This window comes from Dendropsophus ebraccatus, chromosome 7, assembly GCF_027789765.1.
Source record: "Dendropsophus ebraccatus isolate aDenEbr1 chromosome 7, aDenEbr1.pat, whole genome shotgun sequence".
Classification (NCBI taxonomy): Eukaryota; Metazoa; Chordata; class Amphibia; order Anura; family Hylidae; genus Dendropsophus; species Dendropsophus ebraccatus.
The window spans coordinates 66,383,181-66,410,905 of NC_091460.1; the positions used below are offsets into that span (position 1 = coordinate 66,383,181).

Here is a 27,725-nt window from a genome sequence, read left to right on the forward strand (position 1 = left end):
CCTTATAGGAAACCTCTCCTACTCAGGACAGTTCCTGTCTCGGCCAAAGATTTGTGAGCAGAGAGCACTGTGTCTGAATGAAAATAAAACACTTACTTCAGGACATACAGCAGCTGACAAGTATAGGAAGACTTGAGATTTTTAAATAGAAGTAAATTACGAATCTATATAACTTTCCGCCATCAGTTGATTTGAAAAAAAGATTTTCACTGGACAGCCCCTTTAAATTTGACTGAGATGCAACACCAAGCACAACACAGCTCTGTGTTTTTTTAAAGGGAATCTGTCAGCACCTGAACCCAACTAGAGGTGCTGACAGTGTGCAGTAGGTTGTAGCACACTAATGAGCACATTACCATTGGCTATTTTGTCAGTGGAAGATTTTATTGTAAACTTTTAGGGTAAATATTTATTTTAGTGCAGAATCCAGATTACCATGTGACTAGTCACGACCTTTGGGCGGCTTCTGTCTAGCATGCAGTAATTTACTGTCACATGGTAGAGCAGCAGACCACACTATTGTGTTCCAGCAAATTTGTATGTGAGAGCAGAAAATCACTAGATGACTATGTTCAGACCACTGAAATGTATGGGAAACACTCCAGTACACCACAGTATATGGCTATCTTTACACAACGTATGGACAACGACCAATGTTTGGCACTTAAAAACAACAGCCGTTGTTTCATTGAAAATTGCATTGAAATCAATGCACAACAGCTGAAAATAATGTCAATTATTTTAACGCTCGTATCGAACAACGCTCGTTGTTTAATACATTGAGTGAACAATAGCCGTTGTTTCCATTGACTTCAATGCAACACATTTTACTATGCAAAGAACAGTAACCTATAAGTGCAGGATGCTGAGGAATACCAGTAATGTGCTGGAATAAAGCAGTGTGATACTTGACTGATACAGATTAAATAACTGTGACAAGAACGGAATCATTGCCCCCCCCCCCAGGTACATTTGACTAAGAACAGAATTACAATAGCAGCCCTTTGGAATCACTATGGTATGTTTTGCAGTTAATCCTTCTTTACCCCTGTGTATAGTACAAGGGCTTGGACTGCCTGGTTCCTGGTCCTCCTCACCAAGGCATGCAGGGCTGTGGGCAGTCCCGGAGGTAGGTTTCAAACTTGTTCTCGGACACAGACATCATCGTTGTATATGTAGTTTCCTGCAGGGAATATACACAGAACGATATTACTCTTGCCCCAGGCTGCCGTCTTAGTACACATAGCATACTCACTAGAGATGAGCAAATTTACAGTATTAATGAGGCAAATCGCTTTGTTAGCTTGACAGTGGCTCATCGGCCTGCTACCTTTAAACTCTGTGTCGCTCTGGGTGGCTGATAAGCCGACTGCCAAGCTAACAAAGCACTTTAATTCGTTACTTCTGTAAATTTGCACATCTGCTCACTCATTCCCAGTTATATGCTAAGGGAGCATTCACACCTTCCATGAAACATCAAACCTATGGATGGGTAAGCATTGAAGTGGAATGTATCATTGCCCAGCATCATGTATCATGATGATGCCAGGAGCAGGGAAAGTGTTTGAATCTTGGCGGCGCAGTCATGACATAGTGCTGTGAAGATTCCAACACATTCCTCGCATCATATTGATACATGATGCTGGGCGGTTATACATTCCACTACACCACTTACCCATCTGTAGGTTCCATGTTTCACGGACAGTATGAATGCCCTCTTAAGCTGCTGGATTTTTAGTGCAGCCTTATGCTTTCTGCTGCTGGACGGGAAAGCACATAATAATGTCTGTGCTGTGTGAGGGGCAGCTTACTGTATAGCAATGTACCTGTAGCTCTCCAGCTGCTGCAAAACTACAACTCCCATCGTGCACTTAAAGATGATGGCAGAGAGAGAAGCGTGAGCCATCATGCCACAGAACATGTTTCCACTGCTCCAGAGTCCTGTGGTGGTTTGCTCCATCTGATGCCTGGCTTTGTGCTTGATGATAGAAGACATGCAGTCTTTCTTAAGATACTCGTCAAAACTGTAGTTCTTTAAAATTGTGTGTTTAGCCAATGCCTGAAGTATCTCCATGTGAATTAGGGCATAGTGAAATAAGCACTATGTTATGGTTCATATTAAGCGCCTTGATCGGCAGCCAGCAGTGTTATCGTTTGGCTGATCTCCCGGAGATCAGCGATCTGTTTCTCTTATGGCTCTACTAGGCATTGCTCCCACCTAGCCAGAATACTGATGAGGGGCAACACCCCGAAAAAGCTGTCTGTGGTTGGATACCTGGCCTTGGTTTTTCCCTTGTCATTACATTCACTTATTGGGCCACTTAATATGGTGGATTTGGTGGTTTCCCTACAGGAGCTGCCCCTTGGCTGGGTCCTTCCCAAAGGGATATCTGGCTAGTCCTGTGTTTTTATACTTAAATGAGGCTCCACAGGCTCTTCTTTTGCATATTATAGTTGATCAATATGGGTGCTAATTTTTTTTTTTTTTTTTTAAGGAGACTTTTATTTAGGACTAGAAAAACATGGCTGCTTTTTATCCAGAAACAGCACCACTTATGTCTCCAGTTTGGGTGGGATGTTGCAATTGGGCTTATTCACTTCAGTGGAAGCGAGTTACAAAACCACATCCCAAATAGGAACAAGACTTATGCTATTTTTGGAAGGAAGCAGCCATCTTTTTTTTTAAGCCTGGATAACCCTTTTAAGGGGTATACCACCATCGCCCGTTCAATTTCTGTGCATAGAGGAGAATGTGTAATTGTAAAACAACCCCTTTAAAGTATTGCTGATCTTGTCACTTCCTATGAATACAGGTCACTGAAAATGTAGAACTAAATGGTGAGTAACTGTTAAGGATATGTTATCATGTGTGCACATAAGTAGCAGCACTATGCCTGACCATTAGATAACCATTTTTTCACACCCTTGTTGAGGTCTCTCATTCACTATGAAAACACAGCAGGGTAGGATATAATATATGCTTTCAGCAGCTGTCTTACCTTCAGCTCAATAGACATTTATGATCAGCATTAACTGGATCTCTCAATGATCTCAGTCTTGTTTCTCAAAACTGACTTTGAGCAGTGTCTCAGAGTGAATGATGAAATAAGGAGAAAAAGAAGGCGTGTGAGGGTAAGAAGTCTTAGGGTATGTGCACACTGAGGTAAACACGCAGAGGACTTGTGGCGGATTCCGCCACTCTTCCCCATCCACTGCCGCTCCACTCTCCGCCTGTGCCATAGACTGCATTCTATGGTCAGGCATATTCTGCCTTCTGCCCAAAGAATAAATCCGTTCATTTTTCGTGTGGACGGCAGAATTTGCTTGTGAATAGAATGAAGTCTATGGCACAGGTGGAGGCGTGTTTTCCATACCCTAAGGTCCCATGCACACAGGGCAAGAGCGGCGGAATTGTCCACTGTGGAATGCCGCCAGCGGCTCCTCTTTTCACACTGAAGTATGAACATGTTCATTCTTCAGCACAGAAAGATGCAGCGCGCAAGACTCCCATAGAGCGCCATTATGACATGGAGGCTAGCGGCATTCCGCTGCTCTTGCTCTGTGTGCACGGGTCCTTAGGGTATGTGCACACTGAGGAATAGGTAAGGAATTTGAAGCGAAATCCAATCTTAATTTCTGCTTGAAATTCCTCCAGTGAAATATAAACAGAGCAATGTCCCATTGTGTGGATTCCACTAGAGGAATCCTATAGAAGTCAATAGGGCTTGAATTCTGTTCAAATTCTGCTCCTATACTGCCAGAGCTGAATAGGCAAGAAATTTGAAAAGCAGAAAACCTTCCTCTTTAATTCCTCAGTGTGCACATAGTGAGTCAGTTTTGCATGGGGGTACTACATACTGTTGACTAAGGTGCTCTTACACATTGTGCACATGCTGCGGTTCAAGGGCTGTGTTAAATGTTTCAGTATGTCAGTTGTTGTTTTGCTCTTACAAATAGCACAGTACTGGTGTGGACTTTTTAATTTTATTTTTGATTGTTTAGGCTAGGTTCACACTGCGTTTTCAGCATCCGTTTAACGGATCCGTTTTTTTTAACGTCCAGAAAAATAGGGTCAGCAACGTTTTTTGGTCCGTTTTGGTCCGCCAAAAAAAACGGATCCGTTTTTTTTTATAATGGAAGTCAATGGAAAAACGGATGCACACAAATGAATCCGTTTTTTGCAATCCGTTTTTCATGCGTTTTTTCAAAAAAACGGATGCGTTAAACGGATGCTGAAAACGCAGTGTGAACCTAGCCTTATCAAAAGTTAACATTTTTTAGATCTGGAATACGTTTTTTTTTTTTAATTCTTTTAAGTATTGCGCATACTGTGGGAGGCCCCAATATACATCATGTTGTGTATGGTCAGCCCAGCTTTCAATAAGACACAGTACAAAGAGTTCTGGTAGGAATATATTTCTTAACATTTTTACATCAAAGAAACACTTCAGTGCAAACAGAACCCATGTTATCATGGTAACTGGGATGGCTGTAGAAATTAATATGGTAAGCGGTTAATAGAGAAGAAACAGATTTTACTTCAGTTAATGTATATAAAAGATCCCCTGAAAAGACATTGTGTCTGCCGCTATAGAGAAAAGACATCCAGTGACTAATCTTCTCTGCTGTTTAGCAGCTTTCAATAGTGAGAGTCCACGGTTCTGATTCTGAGGCTGCAACATGAGGCAGGGTTAAAAAACTCTTGGACCCCTTTAAGGTGCAGCCACAGTCATAATATACATTGGGTATGTCAAAAAGACATATTAGGGCACAAGTGTCAAACTGCAGCTTTCCAGCTGTTGCACAACTACAATTCCCATTATGCGTGGACAGCTAAAGCTTTGGTTGTCCAAAATAATGGGAATTGTAGCTTTGCAACAGCTGGAGGGCCCGAGTTTGACCCCCCGTATTAGAAGGTTCAATGTAAACCAATTGTTATAGTACATCACAGTTTCAGGTGTATGGGCAGCTCTCGCTATAAAAGCCTGGAAAAGCCACAAAAAGATGAGCAGATTTATTCCCTAAACCTAAGAAAACCTCTAGTATGTCCCAAAAAAACAGATTAACAATTTCCTGTAACTATAGGTTAGTTTGGGAGTGTCTTCTGCATTGATCTTACCTACTTCTTCACATCTTAAGTCTGTGAAATCCATTTATTCCAAGTCAACAGTAACACAGATTTGGTAGAAAGTGCTTAATGAAAAAGGTCATTAACCTGAGTGATATCTGACCAGTGTCTCTATACTGTATACTATTATAAGCAGGTATTTGCTGTATACTAGGGCTGTTGTCAGACACTTATAAATATACTTTATCCTGCAGAATAACAAGTCATACCCCCACCACAACGCATTCATGAGAAGCTAAAAGTCCCCTGACAGTTTAGGACTTCAGTTTTTCCTCATTAATGTATCTGCCCATTGTATAATTTTGCCAATGGAATTGTAAATAAGCAAGATAGACAACAATATTTAAAGAGAGATATGACAAATTTAGGAAGTGTTAATTTATCAATAAATTTAGGATAAAAGTCAGGGGGTGGGTTACAGATTAAATAACTGACAGGAGAAGAACTATAACCCCCCCCCCCCCAACCCTCTAAGGGCGTTTGGCTGAGAACAGAATTTTAATAGCAGCAGTTTAGAATCATGTGTTACTTTGGCATGTTTAGGAGGGAACAGTAATTCTTCTTTACCCCTGTATATAGTACAAGGGCTTAGATTGCTTGGTTCCTTGTTACGAGTTCTCCTCACCAGGGTATACAGGGATGTGGGCAGTCCCGGAGGTAGGTTTCAAACTTGCTCTCAGATACAGACATCATTGTTGTATATGTAGTAAGCTGCAAAGAATACACAAAAAAATGACTTAAAATTACCCTCACCCCCAAGCTGTCTTCTCGGTACACAGATAGGACACCCATTGTGGTTTAGGAACATTCCCAGGTACTTTCTTTTATCCTAAATGTGCAGGAAGACTACTACAACCTTATGCTTTCTGCTAAGAGTGGAATGAATCTAAAAAGTCAGTGCAGTCTGAGAGGCAATGTACTATATTAGTAGTATCCCGCAACCCGTCTTATGATGGGAGTTCTGCAACAGCTGGAGGGTCACAGGTTGGGGAAAACATTTGTCCTTCATTTAAAATTTTCTATAGCTTTATGTATGGAAGTGGTGGTTACGGAGAGGCTTTTAGGTAACTTGAAGTATTACACACTACAGAATACCCCAGGGGGGGGGGGGACTGCAGGAAACCAATCCCAATACAGATTAACACAAGCAGTATATACAAATAAGCGGGGGTGAGTGGATGTTTGATACTACCATTACAGACATTTTGTAACATCACTTATTGAAGTTATATGAAGAAGCACATAGAGAAACCAGAAGGGCAGAAGGATAAGGTGATAGATAGGAATAAGATTAGAAATAAACAATTTACCTTGTTAAGGACAGGCTTTGTTGAGAGCATATCATAGATGGTAGCAAATGAAATATTCTGAAAAAGATAATAACACGTAAATAATAAATAACAAAAGATTTCTTATACTACAGGAGAAGATATATCAGACAGGTGGATTTTCTCTTCTCTCAATGTTAAGGCTATAATACACGGAGCGACTATCTGCCTAATCAGATGGATATTTCCCTGTGTAATAGAGACAGCAACGAGTGAGCAAACGCTCGCTTGTCTGCTTATTGCTTTCTTTTAACTTGTCTAAAAATCATCAGCTGCCGACTGCACATCTCTCTGTGTAATAGGTGACGCGCAGCTGGCAGCTGATTAAAACAAGGGCTGCACAGACATTGCTAGCAATGCTTACCACGCTTGTCAGCCTATCTAATACGGTCTTTAGAGATACAGTGGTTACAGAAGAACTCAGAAATTAAACAGCAAGAAGAGAAACCCTGGAGAACAGCTTACACATACAGTACAGTGGAGAGGCAAAGATAAGCAAAATTTTTAATAAAGATCTATGAAGAAAATGTTCTGCACCACAGTACTAAGTACTAAGTAAGAACAAACTAACAAAGAATCCAATAAATATTATGGACACCTTTAAAAATGAAGTGCTAAGCACTGAATTGCATAATGGATTACAGTAACAGCAAAGTAGATGTGAGATATGAAACCTCTACTGCAGGCTGTGAAAAATTTCTGGATTGAAACTGAGCTGAAGCAGGTCAATTTAGGAAAGATTTGTTGCAGATTTTCCCCCACTGATTTCCCATTACTAGGGAAGGTAACATTTGGGCCAAGTCTACACAAATGCACTGCAAAAACTTTTAGATTTTACAACAGAAAATGTCTGCAGAAAATGTGTCTTGTGGGAAATTAACCATCTTGTTCTAATATTTAAAACAGAAGAGAATAAATGTTGCAAATAGTGATAAAAAATAATCCAGTTTGTGTATACAACTCCTCTGAACATCTAGGTATTGCCATTGTTAAAAATTTCAGTTTCAGGCCACAATATTCCTATTGCTTTATTAATTCTAAGACTACCGATATGCCGTTTGCAACCTTTTCCTAGATTAGGACTTTTTATCATGTGATTGTGTCCCCTCTCAGTAACACATGATGGATGTGAGGTTTGTATGGCCAGGGTGCTCCCTTCTCTTTATACATGCACACACATCCTATGAGATTCATCCCTCCCCTGTATGCTTTCCTTCCTTTTGACAGAGTACAATGTGTATGATTCACTCCCCCTAAAGACTTTTCTTCTCTCCAGAGAAATAAGGAGTACAGAGCCCTGTCACATCCACAAGCAGTGTGCTGTCAGATCTATGTCAGAAGCAGCCAAGTTAAGGAGTTACACAGACGCTAAAGGAAACAAAATTTAGAATTTAGGAAGTGTACACATACATATAAATGTCCATAGCCAATAAAACTGTATATCACTAACACAATATTACCTTTTGGGTAGTTTTATCCATGCACTTCAAGGCTAATCCTCTTCTGTTATCAATAGGCAGTGGAGGCTTCCAATGGTCATAGTTTGTTTCGAGGACGTACCACTGGCCTTTCTGAATATCAAGCCTAAAGAGACACACACAGTCAGTATTTCTACAATAATATAAACATGGGACTCTTCACTGACACCATATACTTACTCCCAAATATCAAGGCAGGATTGTCTAGAGCGTGTGATCACACAGGCTTCCCCAGATTTGTTGCCGCCCAGTATGAAGTAAGCAGGAGCAAGCAATACCGTTTTTGACAGAAGGGTCTTCGCTTCCTCATAACTGTGTGGTAAATTAATAGACATAAAAGGAATTAAAATACTTGTCACAATGAGGGGCCAAAGTCAATAGTACTGTGCCAATATAACACACATCAGTACATTATACCACAACAAGCACAGCCATCACACTCAGTAACAGCTTACACTAGAGATGTGCGCAATGTTTAGCCTGGATAATAAGGATGCAATGTTTAACGCCGTAATAAAAACTGTTTATTTTGCCTCCCTGCAATCCAGCAGCTGTATTAGGTATTCAGAAAGGACAGCTCTGGGAGCTATTTCCATTCCTGGTCATCATAGCAGTAGTGTAGCTGTCAATCAGACCTGCCCTTCCCTGGCCTCAGGTGGATGTGCGAGTATACGAGCCGCTGTGACCATGATCTAGCCTTGACATAACTGTATGTTGTGGCAAAACATTGCAAGCCATGACATACAAATACAAAGTGTGAATGTATCCTATCTATCTATGAACCCTTTGTTAGATGGTTAGATGGAGTTGAGTGAGCACTAATATGCTTGAGTGCTTGTTACTGGAGTTGAGCTTTTTATTAATGCTCAAGTGCTTGACTTCATTAATGAACCCTATTGAAATCTATGGGATACTAGAGCATTTAACCAGATGCCCCTTTCTTGGCAAAGCAGAGGTTCACTTTCAAGTAATCGATTGCATTTTTTAAATTATAGGCTTCTGCAAGACACATTAGAACTCAGATGTCTTGCAGAAAACAATTGCATTTTCTCGTTTACATATCTCTTTAAAGGCACAAAATATACAAAAATTTGAACGAAATAATGCAGTCGGTTACTGCGGGAGATATAAATGCTGTCCAAATGATTGTTCAGCCGTCAGTTACTGAAGACTTGATCTCACGCTGGATTTTCTCTCTAAAGTACCGTATTTTCCGGCGTATAACACAACTTTTTAACCCTGAAAAATCTTCTCAGAAGTCGGGGGGTCGTCTTATACAGAGAAAAATGACAGAGGCTCCGGAAGTCCCTGAAGCCTCGATCATCCTCCCAAAGCTCTCCCAGCAGCGGAGCCTTTCTGAGCTTCTCACATGAGGCGCTCAGCTGTCCGGGAGCGCTTCGGGAACCTTCGGCAGCATGAACGGGATGGGAGACGCGCGGCTGCTGGGAGCGGGTCACAGATAAGTTAACTGTTTGTTTGTTTTTTTCTTTAACTGCAGCTAACCCCTGTCTGGTAAACCCTGCTGCTGTAAGGCAGGGGTTAACATTTTCCGGGGTAATCTTCTTGAAAGTCAGGGGTCGTTTTATTAGTAATGGTTTACAAACATTACTAATGAAAATATTAATTCACCGCTGTCCCTGTAACTCTTAGAAATATGATATGTCCTGTGGAATAAGAGGCAGGTCACTTATTCTGGTTTACTTAACCCATAGGCGACCCTGGACGTACTCGTACGTTCAGGGCCGCCTCCATGTGTTCAGAGCGGGGCCCCGCGCTCTGAACCGCTCGTAGCCAGGGACCGCGGCTATTAGTGGGCACGGTCCGATCGCTGTGCCCGCTAATACAGTAATTGGATGCAGCTGTCAAAGTTGAGCCATTCCCTGGTGTCTAGTGGGGAGGATCGCTCCTCCGGGAGAGCGATCCACACATCTTACCCCGTCCGGGGTCAGCGCCGTAATGGCAGTGATCCCGGCTTGGCCCTCGATTGCTTCCGGCTGCAGCAGCCGGAAGCAATCAATGTGCCTATCTCATCTATCAATGCAGCATAGATTTGCATGAGAGATCAGTGCACTTATACTAGAAGTCCCCCAGGGGGTGGGCTTCTAGTATAAGTGTAAAAGTAAAAATAAAAGTGTTGTTTTTAATAAAAAGCCCCCTCCCCTAATAAAAGTTTGAATCACCCCCCTTTTCCCATGTTATAAATAAAAATAAACAAACATGCTTGGTATTGCCGCGTGCGTAATCGCCCAAACTATTAATCACATTCCTGATCTCGCACGGTAAACGTAAGCGCAAAAAAAAAACAAAAGTGCAAAATTGCGCATTTTTGGTCTCATCAAATCCAGAAAAATTGTAATAAAAAGCGATCAAAAAGTCGCATATGCGCAATCAAGGTACCAATAGAAAGTAAACATCATGGCGCAAAAAAATTAGACCTCACACAGCCCCATAGACCAAAGGATAAAAGAGCTATAATCCTGGGAATAGAGCGATTTTAAGGAACATATATTTGTTAACAATGGTTTGAATTTTTTACAGGCCATCAGATGCAATGAAAGTTATACATGTTACATATCGCTTTAATCGTAACGACTTGAGGAACATATATAACAAGTCAGTTTTACCCCAGGGCGAACGGTGTAAAAACACAGTCCCCCCAAATAAAAGAAATGCAGGTTTTTTTCTGGTTTCGCAGTGTACTTTATGAAAAAATTCAGCCTGTCATTGCAAAGTACAATTAGTGACGCAAAAAATAAGGGCTCATGTAGGTTTCTAGGTGAAAAATGCAAGTGCTATGGCCTTTTAAGCACAAGGAGGGAAAAACGAAAACGCAAAAATTTAAATTGGCCCGGCCCTCTAAGGGTTAAAGGTGTGCCTGTCATGATGGGCCCCTTCTGGATCAGCAGCGAGATCCACTGCTAATCTGAAAGCTTGGGTCTCCATGGATACGGGGATGCAATAAGATGGTAATGCGTGCAAATTACAGTCTCCATACTCAAGGAGATCGGAACTTGCGGATTAGCAGTGAATCTCGCCTCTGATTCAGAAGGAGCCCATGGTGACAGATAGTGATACACGTTAAAATGTGTGCTCAAAAAACTATTTGCCGCAATTCATAATGTGAACTGCTGGGCATATTTTCACTGAAAACAAAGGGTGCGCATTGTTGGAATGTATGGTGCTACTACACCAATAGGCTCTCATGTGTGGCAGGAGACATTACACAAAACTCAAATCATGCCACACCGAATGGGCAAATTCATTTGATTGTCTAGCTGTGATGTCAACATTCTGGGTAGAAAAAAGATGGAATAGCAAAGTAGAGTATGTCATTACATCCTGCAGAGTAACGGGGAAAAACTATTAGTACCCATCTTTTTTTTTTTTTTCTTAAAGCCAGGAATTGTTTACATCCTCCATAAAAATCTGTCTAGTGTTTATATGATAAATAACTTCCTGATGAAGTGAGCGAAACGTGCGTCGGGCTGGTGGGCTGGACGGGGGTAAGATCTCAGTGTTGGTTTGTTTTTCACTTGTGTGGTCGCATAGGAATTGGAATCTGTAGGGCCTTACATGTGGTGCTCTATTCATTACCTGGCTGGCCGCTGAGGGGTTACACAGTCTCTCCTCCATTATACTATATCATATTACACTACATCCATGCTGTCACTGCATTGCAGGTTAAAGGACAAGTGCCATCAAAAACTTTTTCCCAGTAATTGAAGCACATTACAAAGTTATATAACTCAGTAATATGCTTCAATCACCTCTCTGCCTCCCTTCCCTGTCTTTTCCCCCCTCCACCCCCCACCAGGAAGTGTCCTGACTCACACAGACCTGATTACTGTCGTCACCATCACCAGGCAGCTCCTTCTTGTGAGGATGAGTCATCAGCAGGAGGGCTGCTCTAGGTCCTGTCACACCAGCCTCCCCCTCCCCCTCCGTGTCAGGTGACTCTGCTTGCTCAGCTTATCTTCTCTAGTGACATGACTCCTTCACTGAGTCCAGGGCAGCAGGAGAGAGGGTATGAGGGGAGGGGGGAGCTGCCTATGTGCCGGAGTCAGTCTGAAGATAAGCAAGTGAGATGTGACAAGTGATGGCTTGCAGTTGTTCAGCCAATGGGAGCTGAGCAAGCCTGTCACCTGACAAGGCAGGGGAGGGGGGAGGCTAGTGTAACAGGAGAAGGAGCTGAGAGAAGAGCTTGGTGACGGTGACCACAGTAATCAGGTCTGTGTGAGTCAGGACACTTCCTGGTGGGGGGTGGAGGGGGGAAAAGACCGGGAAGGGAGGCGGATAGGTGATTGAAGCATATTACAGAGTTATATAACATTGTAATGTGCTTCAATTACTGGGAAAAGGTTTTTCATGGCACTTGTCCTTTAAATACTTGTCATCTGCTATAATTTCAGTGACCACTAGATGGTAGTGTTGCAATTGGTATACATAATATTGCAGCACTTATAATTTCTAATTTTATATTGATTTACCACACTGAGATCTTTCTCCCCCTCTGGCCTTGTGTTATCTGTGTCTTTTCCCATGAAATTCCCTAGTTTTTATCAATTTTTTTGTACATGTAAATAAAGGACTGTGTTATACGTCTAAATAATTGTGCAATTTTTTTAGGTTTTCTATATGGTTTTGTTGCACTGTATGTTGTTTAGGCAGGACTTTCTTTTGGGTTGTCTAACTAGTTAGCAAGTCAGATCTTCTCAGAACTGTACATATAATAAACAAATCTGTACACGTATACTGAGTAATGAAGTCCAGAAATTAACATTGGGGGGAGGGAGCAATATATAACACTGGAACTAATTCTTAAAAAAAATCAACTTATCAAATAGTATTACAGAATATATATGTTGAAACTAGATCCAGTTACATTGGAATTAAACGTCTACATGAAGGGGAGCTCTGCCACACACACACCACACAGCAGCAGCTACCCAACAGATGACAAACAAAAACACAACTAGATCAATTAAATTAAATAGAATAAAACCTATTCTGCATACCACATTGCCTATGAGGTTTGTGTTTTGAGTGTACGTATGGCAAGTATCACACTTACCTTGTTGCATTCTCCAGCACACTTCTAGTGAGAAAGCTCATCCAAGCCCCTTGTCTTATTCCAAGGATCCATTCAATGACGCCTGTATATGCACATAAGGAAACTAAGCTGTCAACTGTTATTGATACAATTACAATAAGGATGTGTACGGAATACATTCTTATAGATGTACTCAGAGTGGAGTCAATACAATATACAGAATTAAAGTGGCACTTAACACGTAAAGAAAGAACAATAGCTGCACATAAGTGTGTGCTTAAATGAGTGTATAGATGTCCTAGTCACAAGAGCTGCAGGCATTAAGATAAGAGAAGGGGAGAGCTGTAACATAAGTAGAAGGAGGATATGACCAGAGAGGGACCGCATGGCCCGGGGGAAATCAGATGTTAAAAGTACACAAGGAAAAGCACAGTGCAAAATCAAGATGCACGTATTTAATGTTGTGTTGGTATGTGCAAAACAAACACTCACCAATATAGCCTCCATCAAGGCTAAATCGCTCGTTCATGGTGAGGGTCAAGATTCCCTGCAGAGATGACAGCGACAGTGGTTAGGCAGAAAGAGGTGCCACAGTACTAGCCAGACAAACACCGGTATAATGCTTATCTGTGCTGCAGATCTGGAGTTGTAAGCAGTCATGGTTTGCTTAAAGTAGCTATCCAGGATTCAAAAAAATCACAGCTACTTTTTTGCAAAGACAGTGCCTCCCCTGTCCTCAGGTTGTGTGTGGTATTACACTGTTGCTCCATTTACGTCAATGGAAAAGAGCTGCAAAACCTCACCTAGCCTGGAGGACAAGAGTGGTGCCGTATCTGGAACAAAACAGACATGTTTTTCTAAGCCTGGATAACTCCTTTAAAGCAGCAATTCTATTAGATGTTCCTACAATGCCTCTTCCAAAAAAAGCAAAAACATAACTGTGATGTGATACCTGTGGAGGGCTCAGACACTATGCCACTAGTAACTATGTAAAGTACTGAAAGGTTGTCTCATTTTAATGAACAGGGATGTGTTACAGTACCCTGCACAGTGGGAAGCCAAAAGGGCTGCCATGCAGGAGAAAAGCAGGGTTCAGACCCCCATTAATTCCAATGTTATGTCATATCCTTTCCAGAATATTTTACCATAGGAATACCCCTTTCATATCCTTCTTGGTCATTATTTTTCCAGATTTATGTTATTGCTAGTCCTTTATACAGAAAGAGACTTTAAAGCCTCATTCACACGTCAGTATATTTTTTCTGACTGAAATTTGGGCCGCATTTTGACATCTGCAATCTGCTAAAAACCATCCACAGTTCACATCCGTAGCATCCTTGTTTTTTTTGCTGAAACCCAGACATTGTGTAGTGTTTTGGACTAGTTGTGTTGTGTTCAGCATTTTTTGCTGTTTGCGGACGGTTTGTGGATAGTGGAGGCTCTAATAGATTTCTCTGGAGAAATGTGCTGCAACTGCGGTCCACACTACAACAATGCGGGCATGTGACTACCCCTATTAAAAGCATGGTGATCTATCTTAGCCAAAAATTTGCGGATCCACAAATGTAGACACTTTTTGCAAAGGTGTGAATAAGGCCTTAAACTAACACTTGTATACAACAATCTAACAACTAGTTAAATAAGCCCTTCTAGCTGAGTTTGGGTCCTATTACCTGGAGTGATATTCCTACGTGTAATAAAGACAATTATCAGCAGATGACTACAAACATCAGCTGATCATGTCTTTAAGTCTGGACCTAAAATCATCGGCCGCTGACTTCAGGTATGTCATATACATAGGATGAATGTTGGCTAAATCCTCATGTAGCTAGCAGCTCTTTCTTTCAATCCAAACCCCCAAACAGACGCATCTCTCAACAAATGTACATGTGTTTGCAAGAGAGTGGGAGTGAGCCACTGCGGGACACTTTTGAAGGTGGCTTATCTCCCAGAGAGTAAAACACAACTGCCACTGGGGGAGAGTTGGGAGGCACTTTTATTCATTTGATTGTCAGTCAGTTAGTTGCAGCAAGATCAATGGGTTTAGCCAACACTATACACTAATGCGTATTTAATGGAGTCTGCACTGTTATCCCCCTTCCCCTATGTGCCTATACAGAGTTATTCAGGTTTAGATACATAAATACAGCTAGTTGTGGTGGTGTTCAGCTTAAAAAACTTTAGAGTGCTTGTAACTGTATGTGATCAGAGTGTGTAGAAATAAGCAGCAACTCGCCAAAATGCAGTTCAAACAATGCTTGTGCTTTTACTCCATGAAGACGATATACAGGTACAGAAGGACCTTACAGCATGCTGGTGGGTAGGGCAGCTGTTTCGTGGGTAAATCAGCTCTTGTAAATCTCCCACCGCCTTTTAATGAAGAAATTAGAGGAATTGCAGATGCATCTAGACTGCCATTAGGTATCTGTAGGCTTTAATATTTTATATCAGGCTAGTTTTGGTTTACCCAAGAAACAGCTGCCCTGCCCCACTAGCATGCTGTAATGTTCCTTTGTACCTAAATATCATCTTCATGGAATAAAATCACAAGAATCGTTTGAACTGCATTTTGTCGTGTCTGCCGCTTATTTCTACACACTTTGCACTTGTACTATGCTAATGTGTAATGCCAGCTTAAAGAGTCACTGTCGTATTTTTTTTTTTTGCAGAAATCAATAGTCCAGGCGATTTTAAGAAACTTTGTAATTGGGTTTATTAGCCAAATCTGCCATTATCTGCATGTAAAAAGCCTTTTCCCAGGTCCCCCCCTCCTTCCTCTTTTTCATCCACTCTGAAAAATCTGAAAATTGTGACTTGTTGCAGGAGACGTACCCTGTCTGTTCTAGGGAGAGGGGAGGGGGGAGGAGGAAGGAGGGAGTTAGCCGGCAGCAGAAAGCAGATAACAGAGGATTACAGGCATGGAGCTGGGTGACAGCTGTAATCTGAGCTCAGACAGGTCACTGGTGACTGTCACAGGAGATATCCCGTGAGGGATTTGTAGATTAACTCTTTGTTGTCCTGTTTTGGTCTTTTCTTAAGCTCTCTCCATAGGAGAACAATGAAGACAGGGGGAAGAGCTTCAAACTGATTTTTCATGATAAAAATGCATTTTTCGGATAATAAACCCAATTACAAAGTTTCTTAAAATCGCCTGGACTATTGATTTCTGCAAAAAACACTTTAAGATACATGGGAGCATAGGACACATTATTGATATTTGTATAAAACTGACTTACCGGCTTCATTCCAGTTAACATTCCAACATATCCGGCAAAGCTCGTAGACAAGAAAACTGTTTTATTGTTTCGCTGGAAATTTACATTGACAACTAAAGGTCTGAGCAGCTCAGTAACCATCCATGAATTATTCTTTACGTCCCATCTAAGTAACCAGAAATAAGAGAAACAAAACACTACAATCAATATGTAGAGAACAGACAGAACACCATGAAGAATAGACAAATCACAAAACCTGGGAGTAGCATAGAGCTCTACATACCAAGTCTAACCCGCTCCCTATGTATAGATCCAAGCGGACTGTGTGGCTGGATGATCTCTATATAGCCTGATAAGGATAAAATCGTGGAGGTCTGCTGCACCTAACTAATATGAATGGAATCCACCTTCTTCGAGTGCACTACTGTCCCAGCGCTAACGGGATATGGATAAATGAATGGATATATATACAAGTGTAGTAGGCTCTCTAGAAGCGGGTGATGTGTTGTAAAAAGTCTGAAACATATACCACATATATAAATATGCACCTATGTAGATTATACATCAATATTTATTACTAAAATATGTATAAAATGTTTGGTCCGAATCTCAATAATCAAACATAATTGTCTTAGTATTTTATTATTCTTTACTGTATATGTATTTTTTATTTATCTAGATTGTTATCTGTCACAAGTCCTACTTATGAGTGGACTCTTTACAATTATGTTTGATTATTGAGATTCGGACCAAACATTTTATACATATTTTAGTAAGAAATATTGATGTATAATCTACATAGGTGCATATTTATATATGTGGTATATGTTTCAGACTTTTTACAACACATCACCCGCTTCTAGAGAGCCTACTACACTTGTATATATAGCCTGATAAGCACTACTACATTATAGCCATCAATAATTCGTAAGGGAAGACACTGGAGAGTGCCACAATACTTCTCTTTCAGCTGAAGATAGCATTAGATGTAAGGTGTATGGTGATGTGGAATGTGTCAGTGCCACGGGAAGAAACTAAAAGCCATCACTAGTCACCTGCCAGGAAATTGGTGCACTCACCCAAGGAATAATCCAAAATCCAGGTTTCTGGCATGGAGTAACTTTCCTGTATAATAAATAGACTTATATTAAAAAGGAGCAAGTGAGAAAGCACTGGCCTAAGCTGTAAAAGATGCAAGAAGCAAAGATTACCAGACGGATCTTCTGCCACAACTGATGTGCACACAGTGAAAACTTCATAGAAAATGTTAAACAACATGACCTCTCCTGTTAGGAAACAAAAAACAAACAAAGAAGCAGTCATCTAACGTCTACAATGCACGTTACTATAAGACTACATTTTGTTCCTCCTGGTCTCCGGCAAAAGTAATGGAGGGGTGGTGGTTTCTGATGAATCTCCCATCCAGGACAAAGCAGCTTGAACTTTGACCCTTTTATCAAACCTCTTGGAGTGATGAGACAAGATGGCTGCCTCCTAAAATACCTATACAAAAATACTAGTATATAGTATATAATACTAGTACAGGATATAACAGGATAAAGGCAGAGACTGATATAAAATGTAAAAACACACAGATACCTAATGGCAGTCCAGATGCATCTGCAATTCCTTTAATTTCTTCATCAAAAGGCGGAGGGAGATTTCCAACAAGAGCTGGCTGCAGAACAAACATGTTAAAAAAACATATTGAAGCATTAGGTTTACCGTATACTAACATGCTTCCAAAGAGAATGCATGACTATCAGCATATATAGTATGATCTCACCATAAATTACAGTTATAGACAGAAGACTGTATCAGTACAATGCAACTGCTCTTTTGTTATTAGAACAGTGCACACCATGTTACGTTTAGATGTCCTGGACTGACCATGGCTGTCATGACCCAAACTTAGAGTTGATGCTTTTAGTTCAAGTCACTAAAGACTTGGGTGGGCCAGGATTTGTAGCGATAAGGTCATAATTCAAAAAGCAGCCATGTCACACTCATCAGGCATACAAAAAGGGTAGGCACCATAGGGTCATATTTATGGTGCTATCACTTTCTTTTAGCCCTATCTAAAATCTTTGTAAATAAATTAATTTCCCAAAAATAACTCCTTAACCCAGAAAAAAAAAAAAATCTCAAAAGGTCATGGCCACCAAGTGCCGACCACTACCTGTTTAGAAGAATGCCATCTCTAGCAAAAAGAGAGAGAGGTGGAATGCAAGAATTGGGAGCAGTGCTATGAAGGGGAGAGCCTGTGCTGTGTACCTGCAATCGGTGAGCACACTATGTCCAAAAAGTAAATCAAGGTTTTCCTCTCATCTCTGCCACCCACTTGAGTTCTATGTACACAGTGCAGCCTCCTGAACATAATCCCCCCATCTTTAGTCTATGAGCTTGATTATCATTATCAGCAAGTCAGTGCTTGCTGAGCTACTCCCATTTCTTTCCATTCAGCTCACATAGCACCTTGCTATGCTAATGTATCAACACCCCAATGCTAAGGAAGAAGTCCAACAATCCAGCACTTAGCAAAGAAGTTTCTCATTTATTCCATAATGTTATAATAGACAGCAGAACACCAAAAGGCAGTGACCCCACAGATTAGACGCGTTTCGAGCGCATGCGCACTCTTGTTCACCTAGTGCCTCCCCCTCATTACCTTCCTTAAATAGTCACCATACAGGTGTACATACAAGTGAATAGAGGAATACAATTAAAAGAACTGATTACAAATGCTGTGAGCAAATGGACAAAACATGCGGTTGCTTACTTAAATAAGGAATAGAAGCAAAGGAGTTAATGCACCACATTAAAACACAAACAGGAACATGAGCATAAGCATAAATGAATATACTTTTGCCATAATAATTAAATGGATACATTTCAGATGTCAAACACACTTCTGTGCGGTAATAACTGAACTATGTGAATAGTGTCTTAACTGCGTTCGAGCAGAAACTTTATATGAATGGCTGTTTCAATATGTTCATATTTATTATTACACATGTGTGTCAACAAACGTGTGTTTGTAAAATGGTGCGTAGACAAAGAATGTTAGAAGGAAAAATAATAATATTTATATGTCTACTAATAAGGAATATACCATAATTTGTTAATAGTGATACATAAATTCCTTTAGTACATTCATTCCTTCTGGTGCCCAACTTAAACTGCCAGTATGCCTCCCGATTTCTAAGAAATTTTTCAGTATCCCCTCCTCTGATTTTCGGGGTAATTTTTTCAATGCCATAGACAGTGAAACCATCGCATCTACCACCATGGCAGTGTAACAAATGTGCAGAGGCACCTGATTTGTTACGTAATGGATTACCAGTTATGTCATTGAGGTGTTCTAACGTGCGAATTTTCATTTTGCGTGTGGTACATCCCACATATTTAATGTTGCACAATGAACACTCAATGACATAAATGATATTGGTGGAATTGCAATCCATCCTTTGTTTGATGAAAAATTGTTTATCATTGGAATTATTATAAAATGTAGTACATGATTTGACATATGTGCACGTTCTACAAGGATAACCTCCACACTTGTAAAAAACATGTTTTTGTAACCAAGTGGGAGTCCTTTTCTCAGTCACAATAAGACTAGGTGACAACAAATCTCCCAATGTTTTAGCTCTTTTGGGAACAATGGCGCAACCCTGCGCTAGTATTTCTGCCAGTTTGGCATCCTCCATCAAAATGTGAATATGATTTTTTATTATGTATTTGATTTGATTAAGGTGTGTATACCATGGAAAGTACTGGTTTAGACATACTATTTTTGGAGCGAGATATATTTTGTTTGTTTAGGTGTTACTAACATGTCACGGCTTTTTTTTTTAGATACTATGTGTTTTGCTCTATTGAGATAATGGTTTGCATATACTCTTCTTTTCAGCCTCTGTTCCAACATTGAGGTTTCTTTAAGAAAAACCTCGTTGCTCGTGCAATTCCTTTTGAGCCTGGTTAGCTCACCCACAGGAATTGCACGAATTGTATGTGCTGGGTGATTACTATCTGCCCGCAATACAGAGTTACCCGATATGGGTTTGCGATATGTGGAGAATTGTATGCTACAAGAAGGTGTACCCTGTAGCTGTAAGTCCAAGAATTCAATTGCTTCCTTTTGTAAATTATAAGTGAATTTTAAATTATAATTATTAGAACTCAAATGCTCCACAAACAATGGCACGGGAGATACATCTCCGTTCCAAATGATAATGACAATCGAATCTCCCGTACCATTGCAAGTGTGAACAAAAAGGATTGGCACTAGAAAAAACAAAATGTTCCTCCCAAAATGACATAGTCAAATTTGCTAGTGAAGGGGAGTGTCTAGCTCCCATAGAAACTCCGCTTCGTTGTAAAAAAATTTTTCGATTAAACATAAAAAAATTATGGCTAAGTAAGAAAGATGTAACTTCAAGAATGAACTCATTTAGGTCTTTTGTGTAATTACCATATTTTTCTAAATGAAATTGTTGTGCCTGTAATGCTACCGGCCAGGGAATGCTAGTGTATAGCGAAGTGACGTCACATGTAAGCCAGTGCCACTCTGGCTGCCATGTGACGTCACTAAGAGAGGTTAAAACATCTCTAGAGTCTTGCAGGTATCCTGGTACCCGTTTTACCATTGGTTGTAATAAACAATCCAACCATTCTGACAATCGCTCCAGCAATGAACCAGTGCTGGAAACGATTGGTCGAATAGGAGGTGGATTGATGCCTTTGTGTGTTTTTGGAAGAGTATACAGAATAGGAGTGATCGGCTGATCTACTATTAGATACTCTGATTCTCTTTTAGTTAGAATACCCAAATGCAAACCTTGGGAAACAATCTTACTTAATTCCTTACTAAATTTTTTGGTTGGATTGTATGTGAGTGGTAAGTAAACTGATGTATTACTCAGTAATTTTTCTACCTGTTCCACGTAATCAGATTTGTTCATGACAGTTACAATCCCGCCTTTATCAGACATTCTGATCACAATGTCACTGTAAGATTTTAACTCCTGTAGAGCTTCACGTTCTCTAAATGTGAGATTACTTTTGGCCTGATTGCCTCCAGTGACACTGTGTACCAAAGATGTGATATCTCTTTCTACAACCTGTTGGAATTTGTCCATGCATTCCGCCTTAGATTGTAGGGGATAAAAGCATGGATTCCTGGTTGTGAAAGAGACATTGGTGTTAACCTTTTCATTTTGTGTATAATTTCCAACATTATGTAGGTCATGCAAGGTGATCAAAGCGATTTGTTCACTGAATGTCTTACCTACAAATTAATTCGCAGTCTCATCAATGGTGGCAGTGGCATCAACACCCCAATCCCCTATATGCCATCTATGTAAGCCAATATTTAAATGTTTTCCTGGAGCTGCACAACTCCTTTAAAAAGAGTCTATAATTTGTTTTTTGTGTGTTTCTGCATTACATTAATATGAAACTGGACTAACAATGAATATTAGGAACTGAAACATTAACTGCCTGCTGTATGGTCATAACCAGATCATGTGCACAGTACTGTAGCCTACCCATCAGACTACGGCAAATTGTGAAATAATTTCATTAAAATTACAGTTGATTTCTGCAAGTCAGTGAGCTTTGGTTGGTGGCTATTGTCCACTGAGACATAATTAAACGTTCATGATTTCACATACATTTCTGTGTTCATGTTTAATAATGTGAAAGAACAAAATATTTCCAAGGTTGTGAAATTCCACATCTTGTGCAACAAACACTAGAGAGCTTGGCCACAAAGTGCCTGTTCCCACATACTCACACCACAACATTCTACCATCTGCAAGGCACTGCTGCATCCCTGAATGACTCACAATGACCTGGTTTAAAGTACGGACCCCAATATTTTTAATGGATTTATAAACAAGTAAAGATTCCCTCCCACCCCCAACTAGCTCCATGTAACCACCTTCCCCTGTGCTTAAAGTTGAGAGTAAAGGTTAGTCAGTTCGTCACAAGAGAATACAATTATTCCTCTTCCTCTAATATTAGTGACACCACAGCTTCTTAATTTTATTATCCATCCAGCACCAATAAATAAGGGCAGGAATTTCCCCTATAGGTAAGCTTCAAGTAAGGCTCTGTTCACATCTGTATCGGAAGCTCCATTAAGAGCAGACTAATGGTGCGTTTATCTGACATATTTTTTGTTTAAGCCAAATGGAATGGATTTGAAAAGAGGAGAAATCTCAGTCTTTCCTTTAGAACCTGTTCTCTGTGTATAGTCCATTCCTGGCTTTGGCTTAAAAAATCTGTCAGATAAATCTTGCTGTGTAAACGCACCATAAGAGTTTCAGACTACAGTAATGGTTTTGTGTTGATCAGTAAACCCTAAGTCATTTGTCAATAATGCACCAGACTAAACTTTGTAGGAAGCATCGGGAGAAGCCCACAGAGGAGGTTCAAGGCTCTGATGGGAGTTGTGCTTCTAGCAGCTGATTGTTGTTACAATCTTGCACATGAAGCGCCTTCTGGTCCTCCAACATCCTTTATGCATTGGATCTGATAAAACACTGCAGCTTCTGTTATAAACGGAGGCTACAACATTGTTGTGACCCCAGCCTGACCATATTACCTTTCTGAGCCACTAAAAATAAATGTGACCAACACTGGTTAAAATAATAACATACACTGCACATGCATCCTAGAGGTTGGAAACTCACAACTTACCAGTTTAGTATCTACTAAGTCGATCAGTTTTTCACTATGAAAGACAAATTTCACCAGGTCCTTAATCTGCTGAATCATTGCTGTTAGCTATGGAGGGGAAGGAAGAAAAACTCATGAGTAATGTCATCTATAAATCATTGCTGATATCCTACATTACAGTTATACAAAATGCAGGCGAGACAGACAGGGATGAGGAGACATAAAGCAGAAGAAATACAATAGTAATCATAAAAGCCATTCAACCATTTACAAAGCCTGGAGAACCCGCTTAGGACCCTGGCACTCAGGGCTGTGGAGCCGGTAAGCCGCAGCTCCAACTCCAACTCCTGATTTTATCAGGAACGACTCAGACTCTTGCTCCTTCATAAATGGCCAGCCATATACCAGGGGAGTTATATATTATACACTGCCTCAGCAGCTTCTCCCTAATGTCCTACATGATTCTGAGGAGACTTCTGAGAGACTAAGGAAAGATATAAAGCAGCTTCTCCTGTGTGTGCAGTGGTCTCCAGCCTCCATGTCCTGAACTACCCACAACTAGACAAGATGGACCAGGTGGTCTTTTCCTGCTGACAATCTTCTATGTTTCTAACTTAATATTTACCATACACACAAACACTGCTAACTATGCCAGATACCTGTGATATAGAGGGGAAATATATTAGGAAAGTCGCCCTTAGCTGACTTTGCACTGATCTGACCGAGGAGTATAGCTTTCAGTCTACACCTCCCATAAGCTATTATATGGGTAGAGCTGACACACTCACTGGCTGCTTCTTGTCTGTTATTATCTGCTTCCATCTCTCACTGGGTGGTTGGTCAAGATTCAAGGTGTACACTGGTGCATTTCCTAGGTACCTGCAAGGACAGCAATGGTTATAATAATCACAGTAGAAATACACTGCATCACTTAGGCCATACAGTTAAATATATACTGCATATTCACCAGGACAACGCACAGTAATTTGCTGCATATAAAAGTGAAATAAAGACAATCCACTGTCGATAGAAGTCACTTCTCTATCCTATCCTACCCAGAGCAGTAATGGAGAGATGGAAGATGGGGATGTGTCATTATCGTGGAGCCTGAGCACTGCGGCCATGGCTGGACATACACGATGAGGAGAGCTGGGATGAGATGGCTCTGGTAGACGTGCTGGGTAACTGCACCCTGTGTATGGGAGGACATTCAGCAACGCCATATTTCCAATCTGTTAGGTATAATATGTGTTTGGGTTACTACACCTCAGCTACTACTAGGAGTGACTGTAGGCTGGAATAACCCGGCACGGTCGCTACACAATGAACAATGCATCTGCTTCCAGCTCTCCTCACAATGTATGTTTGGCCAAACAGCTGATCGAGTGGGTGTCGGCACCGCACCACGCAGAGGCTGATGGCCTATTGTCTGGATATGTGGACTTGGAGAACCGCTTTAAAACCAACTCCCTGCAGTGTGTTACGGTGACTTACGTTGGTCCAGAGGGCGGATACGTTCCACTTCTGCAATCTTCTGTATACTGAAATAAAACACCCGGACACTCAGGTTATCAGCTATGACTGACGCACATTACATTGTTATTGAAGTTAAAGGGGCCCTCCGGAGAAACTTACTTGTTCCTATTCTCACTAGAGTGTATATGGCAATGAAAATGATAGAAATGTATGAGCCCACGGGCCAGGACAAGGAGACCTTGTACAGCTTCATGTCACCATCCAGGGCTGTCCCCTGAAGAAGCTGACAAGACGAGTCCTGTAGGGAGTATACAGAGTCGGGGGTAGATATAAGGCAGCTGCAGAGGGAAGGGCTGCTATGTGATACACTCCATGCTGTGTGTTTACAGGGCTCTATGGTCAGGCGCAGGCTCCGGGTCACTGTAGAAGACACTGCTGTCACTACACCTGCCCCGTATGCTCACGCCACAGGCAGGCAGGTACGCTCACACGCCACAGGCAGGCAGGTAGGCTCACACGCCACAGGCAGGCAGGTAGGCTCACACGCCACAGGCAGGCAGGTAGGCTCACACGCCACAGGCAGGCAGGTAGGCTCACACGCCACAGGCAGGCAGGTAGGCTCACACGCCACAGGCAGGCAGGTAGGCTCACACGCCACAGGCAGGCAGGTAGGCTCACACGCCACAGGCAGGCAGGTAGGCTCACTATAGACAGGTAGGCTCACACACACTATAGACAGGTAGGCTCACACACACTATAGACAGGTAGGCTCACACACACTATAGACAGGTAGGCTCACACACACTATAGACAGGTAGGCTCACACACACTATAGACAGGTAGGCTCACACACACTATAGACAGGTAGGCTCACACACACTATAGACAGGTAGGCTCACACACACTATAGACAGGTAGGCTCACACACACTATAGACAGGTAGGCTCACACACACTATAGACAGGTAGGCTCACACACACTATAGACAGGTAGGCTCACACACACTATAGACAGGTAGGCTCACACACACTATAGACAGGTAGGCTCACACACACTATAGACAGGTAGGCTCACACACACTATAGACAGGTAGGCTCACACACACTATAGACAGGTAGGCTCACACACACTATAGACAGGTAGGCTCACACACTATAGACAGGTAGGCTCACACACACACTATAGACAGGTAGGTTCACACACCATAGACAGGTACACTCACACACCATAGACAGGTAGGCTCACACACCATAGACAGGTAGGCTCACACACTATAGACAGGTAGGTTCACACACCATAGACAGGTACACTCACACACCATAGACAGGTAGGCTCACACACCATAGACAGGTAGGCTCACACACCATAGACAGGTAGGCTCACACACCATAGACAGGTAGGCTCACACACCATAGACAGGTAGGCTCACACACCATAGACAGGTAGGCTCACACACCATAGACAGGTAGGCTCACACACTATAGACAGGTAGGCTCACACACCATAGACAGGTAGGCTCACACACCATAGACAGGTAGGCTCACACACCATAGACAGGTAGGCTCACACACCATAGACAGGTAGGCTCACACACACCATAGACAGGTAGGCTCACACACACTATAGACAGGTAGGCTCACACACACTATAGACAGGTAGGCACACACACTATAGACAAGCCCCATGTACACTGCGCTGTACCCGGAAGCGCCCATTACACAAGCACTTACATAGCCCGCACCCCGTCTTGTCTCCAGGACGCCTCATGACTCCAATATTCACGGGAACTAGAAGCCGCTGTGGAACCACAAGTCCCAGCACCCCAGCTCGCTGTGTAGACTCCAGTGACAGCCCCCCGCCCCCTATAGTTATTATAGCCCGGTACAGCACGGCTCCTCGCTTACCGGCGGCACGTCCTGCGCCAGGCTGAGGGCCCCCAGAGCCAGCAGCACCAGGCAGGAGCCCAGCACAGCGCCCGGCATCGTCCTCCGCATCTCCACAGCTATCGCCTACCAGCTACCAGGGTCCTGAGCCGACTGTCACATGACCTCTCCTGGGACGTACCATTTACCGCCACAGGGGGAGGGGTGAGTAGCTGTCACATGCTTCCTTCTCAGGTCACAACAAAAGCCGCAGCCCGTGCGTGTGTGTCATGTGGCTGGGACAGGCCTGTGTTCTCCAGATTTAGCACAACGCATAACGTGCGGGCATGATGGGAGTTGTAGTTGCCACAAGTTGGGTAACACCGAATTACACTAATAGGAATGGAATCCATCAAAGTTTGGACAACAGTTCTGTAGACTTAGAATACAGGCTACAACCCTTGAGGCTTCCTTCCCACATAGTATCTGCATAGTGTGTAGGGGAGCGAGGAGACAACTACATCCCAGGCAGCATCCTTCCCTTAGAGCAGAGCTGCGCAAACTTTCCTTACTGGGGCCTCACCCAACAGACAGGGCCGTATTTACCACTAGGCACCCGTGGTCCGGTGCCTAGGGCAGCACCTTGCAGGGGGGCAGCACCAGGGAGCAGGGGGACAGAAAAAACACATTTTTTTGTTTTTATTTTTTTTAGTTTCCCTCCTCCCGTTCAGACTTGCCAGTAAATCTGGTGTCTTGGTGGGCGGGGGGTATGGTGGTATTGGTCAGGTCTGGTATCGCCAATAGGTGCGTGTAGATGGGGCGTCTCCACGTTTTGTGCCTAGGGCAGCAGCAGCTGTTAATACAGCCCTGCCAACAGAGCAAGGTGATGCCTGACCGGGAGGATGCCAGGATCTCACCAGACTGACCGGGAGGATGCCGTGCCTCACCAGACTGACCGGGAGGATGCCAGGGCCTCGCCAGACTGACCGGGAGGATGCCAGGGCCTTGCCAGACTGACCGGAAGGATGCCGTGCCTCACCAGACTGACCGGAAGGATGCCGTGCCTCACCAGACTGACCGGGAGGATGCCAGGGCCTCACCAGACTGACCGGGAGGATGCCAGGGTCTCACCAGACTGACCGGGAGGATGCCAGGGCCTCGCCAGACTGACCAGGAGGATGCCAGGGTCTCACCAGACTGACCGGAAGGATGCTGTGCCTCGCCAGACTGACCGGGAGGGTGCTGTGCCTCGCCAGACTGACCGGGAGGATGCCAGGGCCTCACCAGACTGACCGGGAGGATGCCAGGGCCTCACCAGACTGACCGGGAGGATGCCAGGGTCTCACCAGAGTGACCGGGAGGATGCTGTGCCTCGCCAGACTGACCGGGAGGATGCCAGGGCCTCATCAGACTGACGGGGAGGATGCTGATCCTTGCCAGACTGACCGGAAGGATGCCAGGGTCTCACCAGACTTACCAAGAGGATGCCAGGGTCTCACCAGAC

General features: G+C 42.5%; 1 protein-coding gene across 2 annotated transcripts; it reads right to left on the reverse strand.

Moving 5' to 3' along the window:
• Nucleotides 1–365: 365 nt before the first annotated feature.
• ASAH1 (N-acylsphingosine amidohydrolase 1) lies at nt 366–26,423 on the reverse strand. 2 transcript variants are annotated; one of them, XM_069977698.1, is made up of 14 exons: nt 26,264–26,423; nt 24,378–24,424; nt 23,672–23,762; nt 22,905–22,991; nt 17,799–17,877; nt 17,411–17,485; nt 17,279–17,324; nt 16,221–16,365; nt 13,477–13,531; nt 13,006–13,087; nt 8,115–8,246; nt 7,917–8,040; nt 6,439–6,495; nt 366–1,183 (listed from the first exon to the last, which is right to left on the reverse strand). In XM_069977698.1, the coding sequence occupies exons 1-14, from the start codon at nt 26,351–26,353 to the stop codon at nt 1,094–1,096; spliced, it is 1,200 nt and encodes a 399-aa protein (XP_069833799.1). In that variant the 5' UTR covers nt 26,354–26,423; the 3' UTR covers nt 366–1,093. The 2 variants fall into 2 exon arrangements, with proteins under 2 accessions (XP_069833799.1, XP_069833798.1); XM_069977697.1 differs by lacking the exon at nt 366–1,183 and adding an exon at nt 4,401–5,839 and having other exon boundaries at nt 26,264–26,420.
• Between the last annotated feature and the right edge of the window lie 1,302 nt (nt 26,424–27,725).

Bases quoted from the DNA above. Each gene is read 5' to 3' on its own strand.
- ASAH1 (XM_069977698.1), bottom strand. From the start codon at position 26,353: ATGCGGAGGACGATGCCGGGCGCTGTGCTGGGCTCCTGCCTGGTGCTG. The intron at 23,763-24,377 runs GTAAGTCACCGT...CTGTCCTTGCAG, and splicing joins TATCCGCCCTCTGGACCAAC to GTACCTAGGAAATGCACCAG. The intron at 6,496-7,916 runs GTAATATTGTGT...TATCTTTTTCAG, and splicing joins TGGATAAAACTACCCAAAAG to AATATTTCATTTGCTACCAT.